Source organism: Procambarus clarkii, chromosome 84 (genome assembly GCF_040958095.1).
Source record: "Procambarus clarkii isolate CNS0578487 chromosome 84, FALCON_Pclarkii_2.0, whole genome shotgun sequence".
NCBI lineage: Eukaryota > Metazoa > Arthropoda > Malacostraca > Decapoda > Cambaridae > Procambarus > Procambarus clarkii.
In genome coordinates this window covers 7852177-7879450 of record NC_091233.1, presented here as the reverse complement: position 1 = coordinate 7879450, position 27274 = coordinate 7852177, and the positions used below count along the sequence as shown (strand labels likewise).

The 27274-nt window shown below is 42.8% G+C and overlaps 1 protein-coding gene across 1 annotated transcript; it reads right to left on the bottom strand.

The window, feature by feature from the left end:
- Window positions 1-2710: 2710 nt before the first annotated feature.
- On the bottom strand, window positions 2711-3406 carry LOC138358535 (autotransporter adhesin BpaC-like). Its single transcript, XM_069316514.1, has one exon. The coding sequence runs from the start codon at window positions 3404-3406 to the stop codon at window positions 2711-2713; it is 696 nt and encodes a 231-aa protein (XP_069172615.1).
- Between the last annotated feature and the right edge of the window lie 23868 nt (window positions 3407-27274).

Genomic DNA, 27274 nt, shown 5'->3' with positions numbered 1-27274 from the left:
TCTTCCTTTTGGGTGATGTTGTACATACTGCTATGGCGGTGTGTCCACTCACAGGATGAGTGGCGCTGCCCAATAAACTCGCCTCTTGGGGCAAAATTTAAATTTAAATGGCCGAATTGCGACTCCAAGTTCGTGGTCTATGGATGTGGTTGAGTGATGTGACATATGGGTGTGACTGAGCGGTGTGACATGGGTGTGTCCGTGTGGTGGCCGGGATTGTGATGCAGTGTGTAAGGGTGCTTGGATGCAGGGTGAAATGTGATGCATTGTGCATTGGCGTTGGTAGCCAGTTGCAGTGTAAAACGGTGTGCATTGGCATTGGTAGTTGTGTGTGGCGTAGTTAAGTCTGTAGTGGCGTTTGGCTGCCTGAGAGTAAGAGGACATACTGTTTGTGTAGTAGCGTTTGAGCACCTGGAGGTAGTGTAGTGCATGTGGTTATTGGCGGTGGCGTGCCAGGTGCTTGAATGTGTAGCGTGTTGTGGTGTATAGGACTCGACATATACTGGGACGCCGGTTTATTTTGAGTTTTCTAAGAGTTGCTGCAAGTATGAGAATCTGACGGTAACACGAATGACAGCGTGACAGGGAGTTAACAGCAAGAAATGGGTTACGACAAACAGAGGAACAATGGGGGAGGTTATCTAGAGAAGGGCCAGAGGGAATGTCACAGATGAGGCAGACACGGCATATTGGCTCACTGATGGTGGGGGAGACAATTCTGTTCTGGAGTCCACTTTCAGCAGTCGAGGAGCAGAGACACAGGTCACATTTTCCTAACTTACCAGTCTCCGTGGTGTAGTGGTAAGACACTCGCCTGGCGTTCCGCGAGCGCTATGTCATGGGTTCGTATCCTGGCCGGGGAGGATTTACTGGGCGCAATTCCTTAACTGTAGCCTCTGTTTAACTCAACAGTAAAATGTGTACTTGGATGAAAAAACGATTCTTCGCGGCAGGGGATCGTATTCCAGGGACCTGCCCGAAACGCTACGCGTACTAGTGGCTCTACAAGAATATATCAACTCTTGTATATATCTCAAAAAAAAAAAAAAAAAAAAAAAAAAAAAAAAAAAAAAAAAAAAAAAAAAAAAAAAAAAAAAAAAACTAAATCATCTCCACCTTGCTACTCATCTTCTCATTTGTCACACCTGGCTACCAGCTTCTAGTCATGGCAGGGCATGATAGTTACTGCCAGATGCTCATGACTGCGGCGGCTCTTAGAGGACTCGACACATACTGGCGTCCCATAACGTCACATCCTGTCACCATATCAGCCTCCATACACGGCTCATTCATACACCTCAATCATAAATGCTTCTGCCTCCCTCATACTTTGGGAGAGCCATAACTAATTATTCATATCAATTTGGGTCACAATACTCAGAGGAGTCTTGTTCACCCATTGCAGTAGTGCTCAGAGGAGTCTTGTTCACCCATTACAGTAGTGCTCAGAGCAGTCTTGTTCACCCATTACAGTAGTGCTCAGAGGAGTCTTGTTCATCCATTGCAGTAGTGCTCAGAGGAGTCTTGTTCACCCATTACAGAAGTGCTCAGAGGAGTCTTGTTCATCCATTACAGTAGTGCTCAGAGGAGTCTTGTTCACCCATTACAGAAGTGCTCAGAGGAGTCTTGTTCACCCATTTCAGAAGTGCTCAGAGGAGTCTTGTTCACCCATTACAGTAGTGCTCAGAGGAGTCTTGTTCATCCATTGCAGTAGTGCTCAGAGGAGTCTTGTTCACCCATTACAGAAGTGCTCAGAGGAGTCTTGTTCACCCATTACATTAGTGCTCAGAGGAGTCTTGTTCATCCATTACAGTAGTGCTCTGAGGAGTCTTGTTCACCCATTACAGAAGTGCTCAGAGGAGTCTTGTTCACCCATTTCAGAAGTGCTCAGTGGAGTCTTGTTCACCCATTACAGTAGTGCTCAGAGGAGTCTTGTTCATCCATTACAGTAGTGCTCAGAGGAGTCTTGTTCACCCATTACAGTAGTGCTCAGAGGAGTCTTGTTCACCCATTACAGAAGTGCTCAGAGGAGTCTTGTTCACCCATTACAGTAGTGCTCAGAGGAGTCTTGTTGTTCCATTACAGTAGTGCTCAGAGGAGTCTTGTTGTTCCATTACAGTAGTGCTCAGAGGAGTTTTGTTCACCCATTATAGTAGTGCTCAGAGGAGTCTTGTTCACCCATTACAGTAGTGCTCAGAGGAGTCTTGTTCATCCATTACAGTAGTGCTCAGAGGAGTCTAGTCCGACTATCAAACTACCATGCACGTCCATCAGGGGGTGTGGAATAATAGCACCTTTAACTCCCATGCAAATGTACAGATACATATTACAATCATACTCCCCCCCCTCCTATGCCAATTGGCGGACATACCACACCATCTGTATATCCCGTGCTATAGCGTAGATGTATCCATGCATCTTTATCTTCTATATCAGTGTGGGAGGTGGGTGTGTTTTCCTTGAAGAGGAAGTATGATAAGAGGCGGGGAAGAGATGGGAACACAACATGTGCAGCTTGAGAAAGCTGTCTCGTATCACCCCGTGACTTAGAATTATCACCCCGTGATTAATAATTATCACCCCGTGATCTAGAATTATCTTCCCGTGACTTAGAATTATTTCCCCGTGATTTAGAATTATCTCCCAGTGACCTAGAATTATCACCCCGTGACTTAGAATCATCACCCCGTGACTTAGAATTATCACCCCGTCACTTAGAATTATCTCCTCGTGACTTAGAATTATCTCCCCGTGACTTAGAATTATCACCCCGTGACTTAGAATTATTTCCCTGTGATTTAGAATTATCTCTCAGTGACTTAGAATTATCATCCCGTGACTTAGAATTATCACCCTGTGACTTAGAATTTTCTCCCCGTGACTTAGAATTATCTCCCCGTGACTTAGAATTAACACCCCATGATGCAGAATTATCTCCCCGTGAAGCAGAATGATCTCCCCGTGACGCAGAATTATCGCCACGTGACGCAGAATTATCTCCCCGTGACGCAGAATTATCTCCCCGTGATGCAGAATGATCTCCCCGTGACGCAGAATTATCGCCACGTGACGCAGAATTATCTCTCCGTGACGCAGAATTATCTCCATGTGACGCAGAATTATCTCCCCGTGACGCACAATTATCTCCCCGTGACACAGAGTTATCTTCCCGTGGCGCAGAATTATCTCTCCGTGACGCAGAATTATCTCCCTGTGATGCTGAATTATCTCCACGTGGCGCTGAATTTTCTCCCTGTGATGCTGAATTATCTCCCAGTGACGCAGAATTATCTCCCCGTGACGCAGAAGACGCAGTACAGACCACCTGCTGCACCACCACCTCACCCTGATGCCTGCCCCAGGTACTTACACTGTACAAACACTGCAGGTAAGACTGGCGCATCATTTACGCATAGTATTAATTAATTTTAGACCTTTTCTTGGAAGAATCTTTACTGTTGAAAGTCAAAATATTTTATTCGTGTGACGTACCAGCTGACTGCCATAACGTCAGTATAGATAAATTCCGTAGGAGCCGTGATGAGGTTCGAACCTGTGCGGTTGGTAGTCCCATGCACACACTCTATACAACCAGGCCACGACATGATCAAAAGGATTGCAACCTGGAGTTCTACTGAACAAACAAGAATTTCCTGAGGCTTCTACTGAAGCTCGAACAGGATTTTCACGCCATCCCCCTGTGCTCTCTGGCTCTGTCGTCCAGCCGTGTTCTACCACTGACGCTACTCTTTCAATACACAGAGAGTAATCACACTAACATGACTGCATCAATGGGATATTTCGTAAGAGCCTTGATGAGGGTTCGAATCTAGGCGGTGGGTAGTCCCAGCTTTGTTTAGTTAGTTTAAATAAATTTCCTCTTGTTCTTGAAGTTCCAGGTCTCAGGAATTCTTCCCAATCAATTTGATCGATTCCCATTACTATTTTGTTCGTAGTGATCATATCACCTCATTTTCTTCTATCTTCTAGTTTTGGCATATTTAATGCCTCTAACCTCTCCTCGTAGCTCTTGTCCTTCAGTTCTGAGAACCATTTAGTTGCATATCTTTGCACCTTTTCCAGTTTGTTGATGTGCTTCTCAAGATATGGAAGCCATACAACCGCTGCATATTCCAACAAAAGCCGTGAGCAATTTCTTTAGTATTTCACTATCCATGTATTTAAAAGTAAATACATATAAACTCATCACTGAAATCCTACATATAGGAAAAGAAGTACATAATCTAGGGCTGTCAATCACCTTAAATTGGATTAGTTGAGAATGAACCATGTAGGTTCGAAACGTTGTCTTAAATTTATAATATGTATAATACATTTTACAGTTAAATATTCTTTTAGTTCACCTAGAACAAAGATGACATTTAGTTTACCTAAGACATGAAATGGAATGTTACCGCCATTAATTTTTTTTATTTGTGATTAGCTTCAGACACGAGAATGTTTTCATTATGTCTTAAGGAGATGAGTGTAGTTAAGGATGGTAAATAATCACTTATTTTTTAACCAAAATGGTTATATTCTCAAGTGTGGGTGGGGCTACCCACCACACAGGTTCGAACCCTCACCAAGGCTTCAACGGAATTTCTCATTGATGCAGTTAAGTTAGTGTATATACTCTCTGTGTATTGAAAGAGTTCTGTGTATACCTGAATGACAGAGCCAGAGTGTAGAGGGGGATTGTATGAAACTCCTAATCCGGCTTCAGTAAAAGCCTCAGAAAATCTTTGTGTGTTCAGTAGAACTTCAGGTTGCAATCCTTTTGACCATGTCGTGACCTGATTGTCTGGGGCATGTGAGTGGGAACACCCACCGCATAGGTTCGAACCTTCTGCACAGCTCCTACGGAATTTCTCATTGATGGAATCCCGTTGGTGTGTTTACTCTCTGTGTATCAATATTGATTACATGTTTTATGGCTTGTCGTCCTATTGTGGAATTTATAACTTTACCAAACTGTCCTTCTGTTGAATAAAATCTTTCATGTTTATCAAAGGCTGAGGCTGAGAAGTATTTTGTTTAGTTTCTGTTTCATAAATGACTTACTATTGAATGATAATTATTAAAGTAATCTATGAATATAAATTTGGTATTAGAATTTTAACAACAAAAATATTTCATCTACATATATGTAAAGAAAAAAGAAGGCGTAAACTTAATGAGACAATACAACAGACACTCCGGCTATGACAACAGTCATTTAACCAAAATTTTTCCAAGGGGACTTCCTATACGTGAGACTGTAGTGTTTTTCCATCAAAGAAAAATATGACATCCTTAGGAGCAAACTACAGAAGCTTCTAACTAAAAGAATTAAGAGCAGGCACAACAGTAGACCAGGATAAACCATTAAACATTATAAGCACGTGGTTAAGACAACAAGGGGAAAGGGGGCATCACAGAGTACCAGTGTCTTAGATGTCTACTACTTTCCACTGCTAAGTCTACTAATTCCACTGACGTTAATGAGATAATCCTTTCCCTTAAAACCAAGTCTAGTGCCCTTGAGGAGATACCAACTTTAATTTACAAAAAAGCCTCCAGATCTTTAGCCCCTGCTATTGCATTGCTCTTCAACAAGTCACTTGAACTCCAAACCTTTCCAGATATTCTAAAAAAAAGCGAGAGTAACCCCTGTCCACAAATGTGGTGATCTCATAGATGTTAACAACTACAGACCTATATCAATCCTGCCTGACTTGTCAAAAATATTTAACAAACTAATCTACAAACAGCTTTACTCATATCTAGCCAAACACAATATACTTAGCTCTTGCCAATATGGCTTCAGACCCAAAAAAAGCACAAACGATGCACTTATTAGTATGATTAACTTGATTCATGCAGCTCTTGATAAAAATGAGTTCCCTGCTGGGTTATTTGAGGACCTGCATAAGGCTTTTGACACTGTCAACCACCAAAACCTTCTTCTTAAATTACCTCATTATGGAGACAGAGGACACTCCCTGTAATACCTCAAATCTTACCTTACTGACAGGCTCCAGTATGTTTCTGTGAATAATTCAACTTCTCCCACCCTACCCATCAACATCGGTGTTCCTCAGGGCAGCATACTTGGCCCTCTCCTCTTTCTCATCTACATTAATGACCTTCCAAATGCCTCCCAACACCTCAAACCAATTCTATTTGCTGACGACACAACCTTCATTTACTCCAGTCCTGACCCCCCTTGCTCTAAATGCCACAGTAAATACTGAGCTAAATAAAGTCCATCTTTGGCTAACTGCCAACAAACTCACCCTTAAAATACTTTAAGGGGACCGTGTCGTACATTTCCGGCGGGTTTGCTTATGCGGGTTCTGCCCCCGCGTCGTAAATAGCCGGGCAATCTAAAAAAAACATATAAAATCCAATTCTTTTTCGATCTACTTGGGGTTTGTATGAATATGTTTGCTATTAAATTTCCATTTTCTCTAATAGGCACATGGCCTGTTTGAGAAAACGGCATTGTATTGTAACTTAGAGGTGAGACTACTGAGTTGGTGACAGAACGAGGGTAATCGCCCACTTCACACACTCTTGTGTAGGCCGCGATCATGATTCTACATTTATATGCATATGTCTGTGTAGAGAATTTTATTGCAAGTTCAGTGATATGAAATTTAACGCTGTAGGACTAATGTGGAGCTGACAACAAACAAAAGAGTATGAACATTTTGTTGCTGTTTGGGCGTACGGCGAGACGGCGAGTTATCTACGTTTTTATTTATTTCGTGGTGGAATAGCTAATGCTTTGGTTACATTTTATACATATGATCTTGTAGAGAATTTTATTGCCAACACATTGATACGAAAATGAAATACGTAGCTCGAGAATTGGTGTCAGGAGAGTGAAAAGATTACACACTGTTTGGTGTTTACGCTCAAGAGCCCAAAACGCCACGCGCACAATGCGCTATTTTTTTCACGGGGACCGCGCGCATTAAAGTGTTTAACATTGACAAAACTTTCTATATTCTGTTTGGCAATAAATCCTCTAATCAAATAAATCTCAGAATAAACAATACCCAAATTTGTAACAAAATATATGGCAAATTCCTTGGCGTTCTCATTGACCAGCTGCTGAATTTCCAGGGACACATTCTAAATATATCAAAAAAGTTTCAAAAACTGTTGGCATTCTTTCTAAGATCAGATATTATGTACCCCGCCCTGCCCTGGTGACTCTATTACTCCCTCATCTATCCATATCTCAACTATGGTATTTGTGCTTGGGGATCAACTACCCAAAATTATTTTCGTCCTTGAGAGATTTTTTTCTACGCCTACCTCCCTAAGGAGGTGGACTTCAAGTTTAAAGGCTGCTCACGGCAGTTAGGCATGAGTCCAATTGAAAAAGGAAAAGCGGGAGCAAACCCCCAGGCTTCCACCACTAGGGTGAAAACCTGTCCACATAGGCCGCTGGTTCCTCCTAGTTAAACAGGACTTTAAACTAATAAAGGGTAACAAACGGGTTCTCACAATCAAATATTTATGTTTGATGTGGTGCTATGAATTGGAATTCGAATTCCCAAGAACAGCCGTCATATCAAATAATCACATCAACATTCAATCGTATAAAGCAGAACATGAGTGGAAAAGAATGGTTGAAGGGTTGACATCAAAGACCGTTTTCTATAAAATAAACAATTTATTAATAACAAGAGACTAAAGTACTACACTATCGAGTTTACGTTACGTTAATGTCCAGCCAGTGGCACTGTAACAAACAGCTAAATAGCAACCCTTGCTATGCGGCTGCATACTGAACTAACCTGAACACAGGTGTACCCACTGACGACGCAATATTGCAAATCAAAAAAATATCACAGACTAAGTTACACTACAGAGAGTGACTCATTACGTTAATGTCCACCCAATGGCAATTGTAACACAGCGATTCAACAGCCCCTCGAGAAATGAGAGCAGTCTCCATCTTGCTGACACTTCGGGCTGATTACATGAACTAACTGAACAATGATGGATGCCCACTGATGACACAAGCTTGCAATCAATATTGTCACGGCTTCACAGTGAACAGATACTATAATCACAACCTTACGGGTCCTCCAACCATAACAGGAGAGATCCACGATACTAGGCGGGTAGTCCAAAAGTGACTCCCCCTATCACAACCTAATGTGAACACTCTTTGCAAATTCCTGCAAGAAGTTGCACTGTAAACAGTAAACGAAGCCAGGCAAGGTGGGATTCTGAGACACAGCTCCAGTAATCCCTAAGTTACTTTACTCTCATCACCAGACGATAAACAAAAGAAATTGCCTTACTCAATTACAAAATTGATTATGTTATAATTATGTTAATTGACTGATCACAGCAGTCAGTAACAAAGTACTACATTAATCACAAACACTTGTCTCTCTTAGACAACAACATGATGGTACTCTACGTTAATCATTAACACTTGTCTCACTTAACACAAGTCATCTTGTTAACAATAACTCAAGAATCTTACATTACATCACACTTGACTCCTTGCAAGTACTCAGTGAGTAATTCCTAATTAAGGTCAAACGGACCACTAATTACATCCCCGTCGAGTTACGTTAACTAAGCCTACCACTAACTTGGTAGCTTCTCAACAGTCTGTCAAAATTTACTTTAATGAGTGTTAATTACCCTAATTAACCCTGAGCAATTAATTAACTGTGACCAGGACCGATAATTAATCATACATATATACATCTCACTCCGCACTGCCTAAGCAGGTCTCATCAAACACTGTGAATTCACGGGCGAGGAGTTAATTACTCCACTAATTAACAAGAGTGCATCTTAATCCACTGTTATCAGACAGGATATGATTAATATAACGAGTTATGCTAGCTTCATGACCTCGCTTTACCGAGTCATCTGAGTCCTCAAGACCCCAGACGTTAATTGCTCCACTAATTGACATGAGCCACTAATTGCAATACCCCAGAAAGGTAATTAGTCTCGAGCAAATTACGTTAGCACAAATACTTACAGACTCTGACAGTTCCTCCCCCACTACGTGAATTCATGATGAGAATGCTAATTACATAATTAGCTAGAGTGGTCAATAAGTTGTCACACGGACAATTAATTGCATCGGAAACGTATCTCAACAAGCTCAACACTCTTCTCCATTAACAGCTCTCACTCACTCATCAAGAAATGTGCACCCCTTATCCAGTTAATTCCCATTAATTAACTCACTGAATCCTTAAGTCCTCAACACAACTTAAAGAAACAAAGTGACCCCAGTGTTACATAGGTCACACATACAATGGCATGCATAAAAACATAAATGCACAGCCCACATACGGTTGCCGTTTCTGCAACACGTTAATCACTGGACCCACACAGTAATGACACACGGTTAGGCAACAACAACAAAAGTATACCTACATTATTGACCCCATAATCTTGCAACCGTTGCAATGGACTACTGTGAGCAATCACAACTACTTCAGCAAGACAATTTACGTTAATATAAAACACCGTCGTTACGTGGACAGCTTGCACTATTTCTCATAATTTGGCAATTAACTATTCAATTGCTGGCACTCATTAAGTACTGTGAATTCCCCTGAATACACAAAGGGGCCCCTTAAACACTCAATACAGCTCCTAGGGTCAGTAATATTACGTATACCAACGACAACACTGCCCAAACCTACAACATAATGATGCCGTCAGCATACCCCACATGCTATTGACATCATTAGGCAATCAGAAAGGTAATTACCCCAGAAAGGTAATTAGTCTCGAGCAAATTACGTTAGCACAAATACTTACAGACTCTGACAGTTCCTCCCCCACTACGTGAATTCATGATGAGAATGCTAATTACATAATTAGCTAGAGTGGTCAATAAGTTGTCACACGGACAATTAATTGCATCGGAAACGTATCTCAACAAGCTCAACACTCTTCTCCATTAACAGCTCTCACTCACTCATCAAGAAATGTGCACCCCTTATCCAGTTAATTCCCATTAATTAACTCACTGAATCCTTAAGTCCTCAACACAACTTAAAGAAACAAAGTGACCCCAGTGTTACATAGGTCACACATACAATGGCATGCATAAAAACATAAATGCACAGCCCACATACGGTTGCCGTTTCTGCAACACGTTAATCACTGGACCCACACAGTAATGACACACGGTTAGGCAACAACAACAAAAGTATACCTACATTATTGACCCCATAATCTTGCAACCGTTGCAATGGACTACTGTGAGCAATCACAACTACTTCAGCAAGACAATTTACGTTAATATAAAACACCGTCGTTACGTGGACAGCTTGCACTATTTCTCATAATTTGGCAATTAACTATTCAATTGCTGGCACTCATTAAGTACTGTGAATTCCCCTGAATACACAAAGGGGCCCCTTAAACACTCAATACAGCTCCTAGGGTCAGTAATATTACGTATACCAACGACAACACTGCCCAAACCTACAACATAATGATGCCGTCAGCATACCCCACATGCTATTGACATCATTAGGCAATCAGTCAGCAATCTCATCTACTGACTCACCACACAACACAGTACATACAAAAACATGCAAATGAAACACATGGAAATGGCATTCACATAATCAATGAAAATTATATCACCAGAAAAATTTATCCATAACTACACAGACCTCAGGGTATCCACTGACATCCCTGCCAAACTGGCCTGCCTACCTCTGCAATGATATAATTAACATGCGGCACTATGGCATTAATCTAGACAGAACGATTATATAGAATCGACAGAACTGGATCACTTATATGGTGATCTCTACACTGACCGGTTACATACTCGAGTCAGTCTACACACAAAATATACTTATATCCATCTACATGTGATACTGTGTACAACATCCATCTCCAGGTACATTACAACCAGTCACCTGAACGTCAGTACAGACAGCTGTCTCTCAGCTGCTTCGACACTGTAACAACTTTTATTGTACTCACGGCTCCTTAAATCCTCAACACATTCATTTCCCCGGTCACTACCTCACTGGCTGCAAAACACCCAGCTCGCTCCACGTGCGATGACTAGGTGTGGCCTAGATGGGGGAGACCCCCTACACCCCCATCAAACCAGAGCATGCCTCGCTCGTACACTGGGGTGACAATGGCCGGCGGCGTCACCACATGGCGCACCCAACAAGGTGGAATTCAAAGTCCAACAGGGGCCTGTAATATCACCACAATTACACTAGGAGGCCCTGCCCTTATTCCACCAATTGTCCGTTAACATAGACAGGATACTCTGACCCGATGTGAGGGATCAATCTGATACACCATGACGCCTGCCAGCTGCCTCATGGGTAAACACTGTAAACTGTCTCTTAGCTTTCTACTGTTCCTTCCGTACTCCTTGACCCCATTTTCACGCAAATTGGGCCTTGACACAACCCAGGATGGCAGGAGTGCCATGCACGATGAGTAATAAGGATGACACAGCGATTAATGGGGGGGGGGGGGGATGGAGGTGGCAGCTGCCACCGTACCGAATCACCTGCTCCCCAGTTTGCCACTCAGCCCAGACTGACGATTTGGCGGGCTAGGAAAACTAAAATGCCCCTATCTCCCCCCTACCCTGTCTTGACCAATCAGCACAAAGCCGGCACAGCTCTCTGGTGCCGCTCCCAATCACAGCTGTTCGCGCCAAAACTCACCTAGAGGCGGAGGTGCCGCTACCAATCACAGGCGCCCTCACCCTCAGGCGTCCCATCACGTCACAAGGAGGGGGGAGGCCTAGGACTGGCGCGATGTCTCACATGGTGGGGGGGGGGCCCACATTCACCCCACTGTCCTCCCACCTCTAAAAACCGTTGAGAGTCACGTACCCTCTCATACCACTTCATGCTCAACTCTCATCCTATTTCACAGAAACAGGAAAAAATCTGTAACTCTCTACAGAGCTATCACCCCGGAAACAATTGTAGGTTGCCACAACGTATCTGGAAAGTGTTGGAAAGTATTGGCAACATTTTTTTCACGCATTAGATGCGTAATTTTGTGTGGATGTAAATATGTTTCTAAAACGTATTGCACGAAACGTTGGCTAAAAAATGTTTGAAACCTTGTGGCAAACTTAAATGTTTCATATTCGTAGTTTTTTATTGCTGTTATTTATATAAATGTAGAAATATACAAGTATATGTCTACATTTAGTAAAATGAAACAGGGTCATAATAAGGGTTAATTCATCATTTTTACTCATATTCTTAGGAAGAGGTTGAGGAGGAAGAATTCCAAGTAAGAGGATGAGGTCGAGGAGGAAGGAGGAGGAGGAGGTCGAGGCAGAGGAGGAAGGAGGAGGAGAAGGTGGAGGCAGAGGAGGAAGTTAAAGAGGACGTTGAGGAGGAGGGCGAGGAGGAAGGAGGAGGAGGACGAGGAGAAAGAAGGAGGAGAGCAAGGAGGAAGGAGGAGGAGGAGGGCGAGGAGGGCAAGGAGGAAGAAAAAGGGCGAAGAGGGAGGAGGAGGAGGAAGGAAAAAAGCGAAGAAGGAGGAGGAGGAGGTCGAGGAGGAAGGAGGAGGAGGGCGAGGAGGAAGGAGGAGGAGGGCGAGGAGGCAGGAGTAGGGCGAGGAGGAAGAAGGAGGAGGGCGAGGAGGAAGGAGGAGGGCGAGGAGGAAGACGAAGAGGAGAGCCAGGAGGAAGGAGGAAAAGGAGGGCGATGAGGAAGGAAGAGAGCGAGGAAGAATGAGGTGGAGGAGGGCAAGGAGAAAGGAGGAAGAGGGCGAGAAGGAAGGAATAGGAGGTCGAGGAGGAAGGAGGAGGAGGGCGAGGAGGAAGGAGGAGGAGGAGGGGCGAGGAAGAAGGAGGAAGGGCGAGAAGGAGGGGGAGAAGGAGGGAGGAGGGGGAGAAGGAAGGGGGAGGAGGGCGAAGAGGGAACAGGAACGAGGAGGAGTAGGGCGAGGAGGAAGGAGGAGAAAGGAGGGAGGAGGGCGAGGAGGAGGGAGGAGGGTGAGAAGGAAGGAGGAGGGAGAGGAGGAAGGAGGAAGGAGGAGGAGGGCGAGGAGGGAGGAGGAGGGCGAGGAGGGAGGAGGAGGAAGGAGGAGTAGGAGGGCGAGGAGGGAGAGGGAGAAGGAGGCGGGTGAGGAGTAAGGAGGAGAAGGAGGGCAAAGAGGAAGGATGAGGGCGAGGAGGAAGGAGGAGGAGGGCGAGAAGGAATAGGAGGTCGAGGAGGAAGGAGGAGGAGGTGGAGGAAGAAGTAGGGCAAAGAGGAAGAAGGAGGAGGAGGTCTAGGAGGAGGCGAGCGAGGAAGGAGGAAAGAGGAGGAAGGAGGTGGAGGAAGAAGGAGGGCAAGGAGAAAGGAGGAGGAGGAGGGCGAGGAGGAAGGAGGAGTAGGAGGGCGAAGAGGAAGGAAGGAAGAGAGCAAGGAGGAAGGAAGACGAGGAGGGCGAGAAGGAAGGAGGAGTAGGAGGGCGAGGAGGAAGGATGAGGGCGAGAAGGAAGGACGAGGAGGACGAGGAGGAAGGAGGAGGGCGAGAAGGAGGGAGGAAGGAGGTGGAGGAAGGAGGAGGAGGGCGAAGAGGAAGGAGGAGGAGGAGGGCGAGAACAAAGGAATAGGAGATCGAGGAGGGAGGAGGAAGAGGGCGAGGAAGGAGGAGAGCGAGAAGGAAGGAATAGGAGGGCGAGGAGGAAGGAGGAGGAAGAAGGAGGAGGAGGGCGAAGAGGAAGGAGGAGGAGAGTGAGGAGGAAGGGGAGGGCGAGAAGGAAGGAATAGGAGGTCGAGGAGGAAGGAGGAGGGCGAGGAGGAAGGAGGAAAAATTCCAGGTAAGAGGACGAGGTCGAGGAGAAAGGAGGAGGTCGAGGAGGGCGAGGAGGAAGGAGGAGGAAGGAGGAAAAATTCCAGGTAAGAGGACGTCGAGGAGAAAGGAGGAGGTCGAGGAGGAAGGAGGAGGAGGAAGGAGGAGGAGGAGGGCGAGCAGGCGGAAGGTAAGGAGGAGGAGAGCGAGGAGGAAGGAGAAAAGAGGAGAGCGAGGAAGAGAAGGGCGAGATGGAAGGAATAGGAGGTCGAGGAGGAAGGAGGAAGAGGGCGAGGAAGAAGAAGGAGGAGAGCGAGAAGGAAGGAATAGGAGGGCAAGGAGGAAAGCAAGGAGGAGGAGGGCGAGGAGGAAGGAGGAGGAGGGCAAAAAGGAAGGAGGAGGAGGGCGAAAAGGAAAGAGGAGGATGTTAAAGAGGAGGTTAAGGAGAAGAGCCAGGAGAAAGGAGGAGTAGGAGGTCGAAGAGGAAGGAGGAGTTGGTAAGGTAGGAAGGTTGCGGAGGAGGAGGTCGAGGAGGTACAGCTCAAGGAGGAAGGAGGAAAAAATCCAGGTAGAAGGATGAGGTCGAGGAGGAGGAGATCGAGGAAGGAGGAGGAGGAGGTCGAGGCAGAGGAGGATGGAGGATGAAAAAGAGGAAGGAGTAGGTCTAAGAGGAAGGAGGAAGAAGGGGGAGAGGAAAGGAGGAGGGGGGAAGGAGCAGGACGTCTGGGGGGGAAAGGGGGGGAATTAGATAATGGAGGAGAAGAGGAGGGGAAAGAATAGCAGGAGTAAGCGTAGTACAGGCAAGAGAGGGGAAGGGGAAGAGGAGGAGGAGTAAGAGAAGGGGAACGAGAAGGAAGGGGAAGAGGAGGGGGAGAGGGTAGGAGGAAGAGAAGGGGGGATGAGGAGGAACCTCCTCCTCCTCCTTCCTCCTCGCCCTCCTCCTCCTCCTTCCTTCTCGCTCTCCTCCTCCTCCTTCCTCCTCGCCCTCCTCCTCCATCCTCCTCGCCCTCCTCACCATCCTCCTTCCTCCTTCCTCCTCGCCATCCTCCTCCTTCCTCTCCGCCCTCCTCCTCCTTCCTCCTAGCCCTCCTCCTCCTTTCTCCTTGCCCTCCTCTTCCTCGCCCTCCTCCTCCCCCTTCCTCCTTGCTCTCCTCCAATATATAAGACAACAAAACGTTTTCAGATTCTTTCACACCACTTTCCAGCAACATTTATAATTTATATCAATAATTTTAGGGAATAATACATAAATTATATATTTAAACATGATATTAGTGTTTAGTGGAATGTATAAGGAGTCAAATTGTGTTAAAAAGAGCGATTTTTAGAAAATTTGGAAAACTACTTTTTTCTGATCATAGAATAACTAAATGTATTTTGAAGGTTTCATTCAGCCATTAAATATCATTCACAATTTATTAATGAGTTTTACAAAAAACACCATATATTTTGTATTTAAACATGTAAAAACTATTTGTAATACATTAGGAACAAAATAGTCGTAGAAAAACAATTTATTATAAAACCTTTGTGTTTGGATTAAAAGTTTCTTAAAGGCTCTCCTGCACCATACTCAATGCAAGTCATTCCTACACCTATGGGAAGAGATAGACGAACGTTTTCTATATGATTTGTGTTTGCTGGGCACAGACCTGTAGTTAGTCTTAAATGTCAGTCCTTAACATAAGCTTTCATCCAACACCCCACAAGTGTGTGTAGTTTGAAAACTTCTTGTCTAGAATCCCTAGAGCGACTCTAGCCTAATCTAGAAACTAGAAAAACTAGCTGAGGGAATCTTCATTCCCTCACAGTCCTCTAATTACTCAACACAAAGCTGCTATTAGGACAATATCCAACTCTGGCCCCAGACATCACTCGGTATCCCTACTCAAATCTCTGAATATGTTAGATATTAAGTCACTTCACATTCTCTCATGTGTATTATACATATATAAAACGCTGAACTGTAATGCCAATCCTGACCTCAAAAGCTTCATTGAAGGTTGTAACAGAACCCATGAGCACCACACCAGAAACAAATATAGTTTTGATATTCCAAGAGTACGACTTAATCAAACTAGAAATGCTCTACAAATCAAGGGACCCAGAATGTGGAATGACCTTCCCAATCATGTTAAAGATTGTATCTCTCTCAACCAGTTTAAGATAAAAACGAAGCACTACCTAATAAATTCCCTTTAACCTACCTATTGTCAACCCATGTCTGTTTTTTAAACAACGCTGTTTGTCGACCTAATTGTATTTGTGCTGCTTTTTCAGCCATGTTCCCCCCTTTTTATTTTTATTTTTATTTGATCTTAACCCATTTTATACTTTATACTCAATTAGTATTAAGTTTTAGTCATTAATGTTTTTCCTGCCCGAAACGCTTTGCGTAATAGTGGCTTTAGGCATTGCATGTACTTGCTCTGTCTATAAATCTATCATTTTTTGTAAAATCTCTTGTATGTATGTACCTTACCTGAATAAACATTTATTTATTTATTTATTTATTAATTTATTTATTTACTTATTTATTTATTATGTAGCTTAGAGCACCAAAGGAAGGGTGCACCTCATAGTAACTGTACCATAGCTGTATCTTAGTGCAGCAAGGTAAAGTTGGCAACCCAGAACCCAGAGTATTGATACCATAACTATAGTTTATGGCACGAAGGGAAGGGTGTACCTCATAGTACCTGTACCGTTGTTGTTGTAGCTTGTAGCGTTGTTGTTGTTATCTCTGGTGCACCAAAGTGGGCACCAGAAATAACTTGTACCATAATTGTGCATAAACGTGTAGGAATATCTGTCGGACAGAAGCCAAGGGAAATTACTGGAAAAAAACAGAAATGGTGTTTTTGAGAAAATTGTTGTGGGAACACATGATGACCAAAACAATAATATCCGCTGGCAAGAGGAAGGACAGACCTAAAGAGATTAATTGATGAGTGTCTTGATGAGGTAAACATTAGCAGGAGGGATTTCCACAACAGGTTGGGAAAAATAGAGATCATTGTACAGAATCATGTGGATATAATTAATAATTTGGGCAGCAGTTATGATAACTTGAGAAATAAAGTTGCAGCCCTGGAAGGCCAAATAAGGGAATTATACAAAGATAAGAATCACAAGGAAACTAAAGGAAAAGTCGAAGATGGAAAAAAAGTATTAAATATAACACTTGAAGTTTAATCAAATTAAGATGTTAGTGAATACAATAGGTTTACTTCCTGTTGATGATTTCCATGATCAGCGTTCTCATGTCCCGATCTCTGATCAGGCCTCCTGGTTACTGGTTTGATCAACCAGATTGATCGCAGCCTGGCGTACGAGTCATTGCTTGGTTGATGAAGTATCCTTTGAAGGTAATTGTCGAGTTTCCATTTGAACACTGTGAGATGTTGGCCAGTTATGTCGCCATATGTGTAAGGGAAGACCATTGAAAAGTCTTGTGCCTTTGATGCTGATCGAGTTCTCTCACAGTGTGCCTATTGCACCTCTACTTTTCAATGGAACTATTTTCCACATCCTGCCATGCCTCTTGGTCTCATGTGGTGTTACTTCCATGTGCAGATTTGGAACCAGTCCTAATAATTTCCAAGTGTAAATTGTTAAGAATCTCTCCTGCCTGCACTCTAAGGAACACAGATATAATCATTTAGATTTTTTGCTGAGTGGATTCTAGCGGTAAAAAAGGTTAGGCAAGGAAATTCAACAGGAAAAGAGCTTTCATCCGAACAGATGGAGGAGGTTACATAGAATATATGAATTTGCATGAATGATTTGGAGCTAACCTATGCACAAGTGGCCAGATATAAAGTAATATTAAAAGTAGTTAAGGAAGTGACCGAGCAAAAACAGGAATCTGAAAGACCTCAACCTATGTCTTCCAGCAAAAAACCAACACAATGTGTAGTGCCGATAAACTAACACAACCAAACAAAGTATGAGCTGGGAATCTGCCAGTGTTATGCCTGAGGTGTATGCAAATATGGGCTATCAGGAAGAGTTAATGAAACATGTAAATATAAACACCCGAGAAACTGCAGAAATATCCTAAATAGAGGTACAAGTCGCTCTGAAAATTGCAAATTTTCCTGCTTTAGTTAAGTCACGCTCTTGGAATATCAAATAGATGTTTGTTCCTCGTGTGGTGCCCATGGGTCCTGTTACAACATACAAGGAAGCGCTTGAGGTCAGTAGTAGTATTGCAGGTCAAAGATTTCTAGATATAGAGTACAGAGTGTGTGCAGTGACTTGATATTTAACTTACACATGGATTCCAATAAGGGGCCTGGGTGATCCCTGGGATTAGAGTTTGGTAGTTTTAAGTATTGATCTATGTTGAATAATTAAGGGTCGTAGGAAATTTTGGGCTGCAGATCCCCCAAGTGTATATGCCATAGATGAGACATGCATAGATGTATGAATAATAAAAAAAAATAATATAAAATAAAAACTTAACTCATAAATTGTTGTATATTTATTATTGCGTATTTTTGCATTACAATTGTAGTACAATAATTACATAGCCACATGTAGTTTGTTGGGGTAGATACAGAGACTTTGGATAGCTGTCTGAGAGTAGTTATTTACATGGATTTTGGATGCTGGGATCTCATTTGCATGGGGTGTGCCAATTAACGAGTAGAAACTGATGAATTTAGTAGCAGTTTCATCGCCACCAGCTTGGAATATTGTTTTTTAATCGAGTTCTTTGATCATAATGTCTGGGAAATTAGAATTCCACGTTTTTTCATGTCATCCTTTATTTGATTAAATATAATTCATAGTGGTTTGTTGTGGCTCTCTTTATCATGTTAGATAGCATCGAAAAGTGCCTCTTGGGCGATTCTGTTGGAATAACCCATATCCTTCATTTTTTCTAATGTTAAGGATTTTATTAATTGATTTAACTAGGCCTTTAGTAAGCCATGTGTTGTTAATTCTTTTGGTTGTGACTTGTTTGTTTTATAGAGATTTAGAATTGTGTTAAGAAAGTTTTGCTATATTATTGAGTTCAGTCTCCCAGTACATGTTATCAAGAGTGGCAATAAAGAATCTTATTGGAGCCTCACTATGCAGTCTAAAGCATATCTTCATTGTTTATAATTAGGGATAATGGCTTGTAGCTCCATCAGTGATTATTCATAGTGGTTAATAAGGAGGTTTTGTTTGTCTAAATGTGGTCAAGGGTGGAAGCAATTAGTTCTTGTGGGTTTAGTGATCATTGGTATTAGTATGCAAGAGTTCATACACTTCAGGAAACTAGCAACTTGAGGGTTATCAGAGTGGCAGAGGTCAGTATTAAAATTACCTGATAGTATTAATTGATTTTTGTTAAGGTTGTTACTTAATATTAAATTTCTAAAGTTAAAATTAAATTCAGTTTCATTTGCGTTAGGATTTCTGTATTCCTCTCCACGTTCAAGTGTGTGTCCGAACCCTCGATTTTGAGCTGGGAAAATATGTACTCTTCACTGGCATCTAGTTCTGATACCATTTGAGCACGATAGCTCCTGGTGGTAGTAAACAACAATACTACCACCTCTCTGGTCTGGTCTACAGTTGTCGATTGCTGGGTAAGTGAGAGTATTCAATAGTTGAGTTGAGTCATCTTTCAACCAAGTTTCTGATCATATAACAAAAGAGAATATGTTGTTTAGTACTTCCAATGAGTCACTAACATCACCATGATGTTTGATTAGAAACCTTACATTTAAGTTAAGAAAATGTAAGGTCTCAATGGAGATTTGCTAATAATACTTTGAGTCTAATACTTGCAGTTAGGACATTAAATTCAGGATTGTCATGGATGCTTTATTTTCTGGGTATATAGTAGGCATCCTTCAGTCTAAGACTATGGAGTTGCGCCCTGACTGGGCGCAAAGCCTGGATAGGTAGATATGGAGGAGAAACTGTTACCCATGCAGCAGGTTCCTCCTCTCCACGCTGCTGAAATTATCCAACAGAAAGGCAAATGTTAATACACATGGTTCCAGCAACGTCGCAGGAGCTGCCAGAATGAGGTCGACATCAGTAGTGTAAAATGAGACAAATGGTGAATTGATTTTTAGAAACGGTTGGGCACTTCCATGCCGACTCAACTCCTGGGGGTCAAATCGACCAAAAACTTTTTAAGCGGTTGGCACGCACCTGGCTGGCTGGTGGGATGGGGTGGTGGTCCGTTCCTCCCAGGGGGTCCCCCAGACCCTCCTCCCAGGGTGAGCCTGAGCAACTCGTGCCCTATCCTAACCGTTTTTTGACGATTTGTCGCATAGGTATTAATCAATAAGGGGGTCCCTACTTATGAAAGGTATAGAGGATGAATGTTCAATCGATTAAAACAAAACAAAAAACACTAGTGAAAGCAATATAAACGTTTTTGGAGTATTTAATAGCATGAGCAAAAATTCACGATTTGGCCCGGGGTGTTACCAGCATACTACGGTATCAATATGGGGGCCTCTACTTATGAATGGACCAGAGGGTGAATGTTAAATAGATTAAAACAAAAAAACACAGTTGAAAGAAAATATAGAAGTTTTTGGAGTATTTTAATGATGCAATGACTGAATAGTATAGGGAGCCCTTGGCACAGCTCCATTTTCTGTAATGGTCAGAGGTGGGCCATGAAAACGGGGCGCAATTTTTTGACCAATTAGGAGCCAAGTAGAAAATTTCTCTTTGCGTTCCTGGGTCATGGGCCAATCAGGTGAAATTGTCCTTAGTTGTCGCGGGGGTGTCACGTGACCTGACGTCAGCAATAAGGATCCCCTACCTATGAATACCCCCAGTGGGGTCAAGCATATAGGGCGGGGGGGATCAAGATTCCTTACAAAGAACAAGGTGGATATTTAGGTGTAGTAAGCCTTATATTGAATTTACATGATACTGTGGGGTACATTGACATGAAGGGCGAACCATAGAAGAGGATCTGCATGTGAGAGGGGTCACATTAGGGTTTTAAAGAAGTTAAAATAGCTTTAAAGAGTCCTGTGTGTTTGATGGTGGGTAAATGTTCAGTCAATAATTCTCGTGTTTTTAATCTGAATGAGGGGTCCTAGTTTGCGTTCTAGTCGTAAAATGAGTTCCTTAGTATATTTGCTATGGAAAATGAACTTTCAGTACTCTATATAATTTGAAATGAAGTCAAGAAGGACTTGTTTATATGTGAGAAGAGTCAGGTTGGAAACTGTTTATTCCAATCACCCCCCCCCCACCCCCTCAGCTTTGCGCCGTGTTCTGAAGCCAAAGTAAAGATTCCATTTTCTGTGGAATTCAGTTGAGTACTGGTGATAAAGGCATGCTTGCATTTGTATGGTTCTAACCTGTTTATAGATTTTATAGATATATTTGTTCGAACCTTAAATTAGTTTTTAATATGGAAAATAGTATCAAATGTATGTCTATCTTTTGTAATAAACATTAGAAACATTGTCATTAGCTGCGATATTTTATAGAATACAAAAAATGCTAAATAGTGGGGCCTCAGCCATATTGTGTTGGGTTTGACACCCCCATTCTGTAATTTGACACTTGTAAATATACTATGAAGGAAAATAGTTTAGTGTTTTAAGAAATTTAATATATATTAGGAATTTGTTCATATTCCGTATTAAATTGTATATTTATAACATCAAAATAGATAATAGCTATTGTGGAGGGAGGCCCCAATAACTCATGTAATGTGACTACTGTCACTATCACTTGCTATGCAATGCTTTTTTGCTATCACGCCCAAACCCAAAAATGTGAAAGTAGAATAGGTATTCTACTTTCCACCTTTGATGTCAGTGGGGGTATGTCAAGGGCAAAGGGTTTTAGAAAATGTTAGACCTCCACCTTTTAAAAGTGAGAAGATGAATTCATACTAGTAAGAAGGGCTAGCAAGAGTTAGTAAGAAGGGCTAGCATGAGTTAGTAAGAAGGGCCAGCATGAGTTAGTAAGAAGGGCCAGCATGAGTTAGTAAGAAGGGCTAGCATGAGTTAGTAAGAAGGGCTAGCATGAGTTAGTAAGAAGGGCTAGCATGAGTTAGTAAGCATGGTTAGCAAGTTAGTAAGCAGGGCTGGCATGATTAAGTAAGAAGGACCAGCATGAGTTAGTAAGAAGGGCAAGCATGAGTTAGTAAGAAGGGCTAGCATGAGTTAGTAAGCAGGGCTAGTGAGAAGGGCTGGCGTGAGTTAGTAAAAAGAGCTAGCATGAGTTAGTAAGAAGGGCTAGCATGAGTGAGTAAGCAGGGCTAGTGAGAAGGGCTGGCGTGAGTTAGTAAAAAGAGCTAGCATGAGTTAGTAAGCAAGGCTAGCAAGAGTTAGTAAGCAGGGCTAGCATGAGGGCTGGCGTGAGTTAGTAAAAAGGGCCAGCATGAGTTAGTGAGAAGGGCTAGCATGAGTTAGTAAGAAGGGCTAGAATGAGTTAGTAAGAAGGGCTAGCATGAGTTAGTAATGAGGGCTGGCATGAGTTAGTAAAAAGTGGTGGCATGAGTTACGAAAAGGGCTAGCATGAGTTAGTAAGAAGGGCTAGCATGAGTTAGTAAGAAGGGCCAGCATGAGTTAGTAAGAAGGGCTAGCATGAGTTAGTAAGAAGGGCTAGCAAAAGTTGTAAGCAGGGTTAACCACTCTAACTAAACAACTAGCTTCAAGTTCATCTAATATTCCCATCACTGTTTTTTTTTTAAATATAGCTTGGAAAAAATCATCATCAGGGCTAATCTCGCGCCCCCCAGAGCTCGGCCCATTCTTGCTCTCCACAAGTCTTCGTGGTGCAGTGGTAAGACACTCGCCTGGCGTTCTGCGAGCGCCTTGTCCGGGGAAGATTTACTGGGTGCAAATCCTTAACTGTAGCCTCTGTTTAACTCAACAGTAAAATGGGTACTTGGTTGTAACAACGATTCTTCGCAGCGGAAATCGTATTCCAAGGACCTGCCCGAAACGCTACGCATACTAGTGGCTATACAAGAATGAAACAACTCTTGTATATATCTCAAAAAAAAAATCCCAAAGTCTTCCAGAAGCCCACCCAGTCACTCACGTAGAGCCCAGTAGGCTCAGGAACCTCTACATCTGTTGATTCACGGGACCAAAGAGCCAGTGCTCAACCCCTGCAAGCACAACTAGGTGAGTACGTGGATAAGATATGTTTTCGCCCGACTGTATTTATTTAAAATAATACGTCAGATAGAAATAGTTTTGCATTGATATTATATTTACTTTATAAATTTCCTCTATAAAAATGAAATGCCATTGCGTATTATGATTGTTTTATATTGAATATTGCATAAATACTTACGAGATTTCATAAAAAAATATTTTAATGAGCCGGGTTTGGAAGGCTTTGGGTTTTAAAATTACCAATTATTTTTTTTAGTAAATAATAAAATATTAGCATTGACAAGGATTTACTCCTAAAATATATTGTCTTTTAAGACTTTTATGTGCTATAAAGTTATTGAGATTTTCAATACTTTGAGTACCAATCGTTTTTTTTTTCCATCACAGAGAAAATCTTTCTTTCTCCCACATGTTTCATCATTTGCACTGGATGCAGAGCAACCTTCGTGCAAGTCCTGGCTCAGTTTCCCAACGTCCAAACTATTGGACATTGCAAATTTCACTAAATGATGCGGTATCTTAGTTGCCCACTCTATAGAGATTTTAATCTCTAAACATTTGAGTGCCAAGAAAGATTCTCGTGCAGGCCCGCGTTCAGTTCCCGACGTTCAAGCTTTTTGGCTATAGTAAATTTCTCTAAATGAGGCTGTATCTCGCCCTGACCAACTGTTTTTAGCTCAATTTTAACCCATCCAGCCGCAGTCTGCTGGATAGAGGGGCAGTGGGCCTGATAAAAATAAAAAAAAAACATATAAATTGTTAGACTAACTCTTTAAATATGCTAGTTGTTTAATTTAGAAACTGCTATTAATGCGATTATGCAAGAGGAGCCAGTACACATCTATGGATCATCCAATAAAAGCAGCAGATGTTACTTCTAGATGTTACTACTGCTCAGCTTAGCCCCCACTGGATGGGCGGTGGTGTGCAGGAAAAACAGATAAATTATGGCACTAGCTCTCCACATATTCCAGTCTTGGTTTTAATTTAGAAACTGCACTTGCGGTCTTTCTCGTGCCCCATTGTTGATGTGTGACAATGTATCGGGGGGTGGGGGAAATAGCTCTCTCTTGTCCATTATTCCACCCCCAGTTAACTAGTGAGGCCAGGGGAAACAGCTCTCTTTAGTCTGTTATCCCGTCCTCAGTTAGCTAACTATTCTAGAGTACCCCCAGAGTTCCTACGGCAGCCTCTCTCGTTCAACACCTTGTAACCTAGGTACTTGACTACCTAGGTGCGGGGACTACAAGGCGCCGTAACTTAATCAGTTACCCGAAACCCTAGAGAACTCTAGAATACATTTCACTGTCACAAACGCATAAGAGAAAAAAAAGGGAAGAAATGGATAATGAAGTAATTAGTCAGGGTGTGGGGTGAGGGAGGTAGAAAGGTAGGAGGAGGGAGGAGGGTCGTGAGTTGAAAGTGAGAGTTGGAGAGGGGTGGAGGAAGAGGAATAGATAGGTAGAAGTAGAAGAGTAGATAGTAGAAGTAGAAGAAGAAATGCTGCCACCACCCATTCATTTGTCCGTACCTACAAGACAAGGAATGGAACTTGTCTGTACCAAAAGATGTTATTACCATGTATCAACTCTAAACCTGTACTCATTAAAATCATGAAACCAGTAACCGCCGAGGCTTTCTCACCTCAACTCAAAAACTATAGGGAACAAAGTTAAAGACAATTTAAATAATAAATTCAATTATATTTCACATACTTAGTATCATAATTTAAGCAATTCAACTTAATGTTCAAGATATATATGTAAAGTGAGTCATCATCCAAGAATTCGAGAACCCTACAACTTGACTGCCCCTGATCCTCACACAACACTTGTAAACACGACTAAGTCACCTTTCATGCTCAACTCACCAAGTGTCTGCCTATAGCTGGATAGAGGGGGAGGGCGGGAGTCTGCAGTTGTTAGACAGCGTCACCCCCTGTCCGGCGACAGCCTATCTCGACGGCTGGCCTCTGCTCGGCTGGCTGGTCTCCTATCTATCCCTTCTATGCTCTGCTCTCCGAGTATATATTGAGGAACCTAGTAGCTAACTCTGCCAACAAGTAGATAGCCCGAGGCTCTCTACGAAACCACTCCTTAAACGTCGGCATGTTTGAAGGCCAATTATCAGATTAGCAGAAGCAAGGTGAAATTTGCATGATCTGACCTCAGGTCACTTGGGGTCATTAACGCTTAGAGGTGTGAGTTTCAGGCCGACCAACTGGCACCTCTCAGATCCCTGTCTCTGACTCATGTATCTCTATGTATGTAATAAATAAAACTAAACAAAACACTTTTAAAGTGTTACAACAATGACCATTGGATTTTTCAAAACTAGCTCATTAACATTGCGAAAACTTGCTTTAGCTAAATGAATTGTGTAGGTTCTGACTCTGAGGCCCATTATGCATCGCTGCAACCCTTTCCACTATTGCCCGCAAGATGGGAATAGGGGCTGCATTAATGAATGAATTAAAATTAACATTAAGTTATATATTCTCAAACTTATGCAAAAAAAATCACATTTGCAAACTTGCACAAATTAATTTTGGCAATTTCGTTTACAACTTTTTTTTTCTTGCTTGAGCCAAAATGAATTGTTGGGTTCATTCCCAGAGTCCATTACCCGCCGTGGTAACCCTTCCCACTACCCGCCCCACAAAATGGGCATGGGATTCATAATAAATGAACTAAACTAGCATTCAGTTATATTTTCAACAAACTTATGCAAATCCCATACAATTACATTAGCAAGCTAACACAAATTCATTGAGCAAGTTTAACTATTCGCATACTTTGCGTCATTATATAATGGAATACGAAAAAGAAATTCGCAGAATTCAGAGATAACACCATCAATGGTAATACACAAGTACTTCATTCATAATGATGCACTGCCAGGAATCTTAGCAAAGTAACCAAAATATTTGCTTACTGTAGGTGAAGGATGCACATGACTCTCCGGTTAGGCGGTTGTGGAGTGAGACCTGCAACTGCGGACTTGCCATAGATGTAAAAATGCCTTGCATAGAGACCGTTGCAAGCCTCTTGTTGAATCACTTAGGGTGCATATAAGTGTGTTGTGTATGTAGCAGTGACAATCGCGTAACGAGCTTTCAAGAGATTGTCACTTGCATAGTGTTATGATCCCAGGTAGCCGAAAAATGAGTCTCCCCTTTGAGAATTATTCTATCAAGCCTGACCTGATTGGAAGGTCCAGGAAACATAGAGGTGAAGATACAGATGTGAAATAGTTAGTCGGATTTAATAAACAGTTCAAGATTATGGGCAGTGAATAAGAAAATAGATAAATGACTGGTTAGGAGATGTGGGTAATTTGCTGGAGGCGTGAGGATCGCTTCTGGAGGGCTTTGACCCTCACTTGAGGCCAGACATCGCAAGAGGAAGCTGTGCTCCGTTTGAGCTCCCGTCAGAAAGGAACCTCTAGTGATATATCTCCACGAAAAGAAAAGTGTGCAGACGTGCCAGCTGTGGAATCGAGCTGGGGACGTTGTGGTCTTAAGTCCTGGACGGCAAGGAGTGTTTATTAAGCCGCCCAGAGACATTATCGTGGGCTGTGGGAGTGCCCTAACCAGACTCTGTCAGAGGGAGGAGTGCCCTCGACCAGACAATCTGTGGTAAGCACGATTTAAGCCAGTTCATAGTGATACTTGTGGTTGGTCGTGTGCCTAGCGACAGTAGCAATGTTTATTGATAAGTTAGACATGTTTTGATAAAGCAGGAGGCCAAAAATAAGAGAGTGGAGAGGGAGGAACACGGAGCAACGTCCATCTCCTCTGAGCGCTGACAGGTGACTGAGGGGGTCCAGCTCCTGGCGGCTGAGGACCCTCGCAGAGTGAGTGAGGCCCGCCGGGCAAGGTCGAGAATGGACCAGTCCAAAACAGGGGAAGTCCACTCTCACAGTATGTAGAGAGCAGATAGATGTTGGAGGTAAACATATTGTGTGGTTATTTTTGTTTATGTGTTTAAGGGGAAACATTTTTATTGGAGTGTCAATGGGTTGCAGGTTTGTCTTTGGGGAAGAAGTTGCTGAGAACTTCGAAACCAGCACAGAGGGAGTAGCTAATGAGACTCCAAGGTAGTGGAGCAGAGGACCTCGAGCTGTGAGGACTAGCAGTGAAGAGGAGTGTCACGTGCTTCTGTAGAGGTGGTGAAGCACCATAGTTGCTCGAGGAAACTTCATGGTGTAGCAGCCAGGAGAGCTGTGGAGGACCCTAGTAGAGGTAGTGAAGCACCATAGTTGCCCAAGGAAAACTTCATGGTGTAGCAGCCTGGAGGAGCTGCAGCGGATCCTGGTAGTTAAACCCGGAAGAACCTTAAGAGATCAGGGTAGTGAACTTCCAGATGTGGAAGGAAAGTTCTAAATGA

What these genes read in the sequence shown, in the direction of transcription:
- LOC138358535 (XM_069316514.1), bottom strand. Translation starts at nt 3,406, where the DNA reads ATGATGCGCCAGTCTTACCTGCAGTGTTTGTACAGTGTAAGTACCTGG.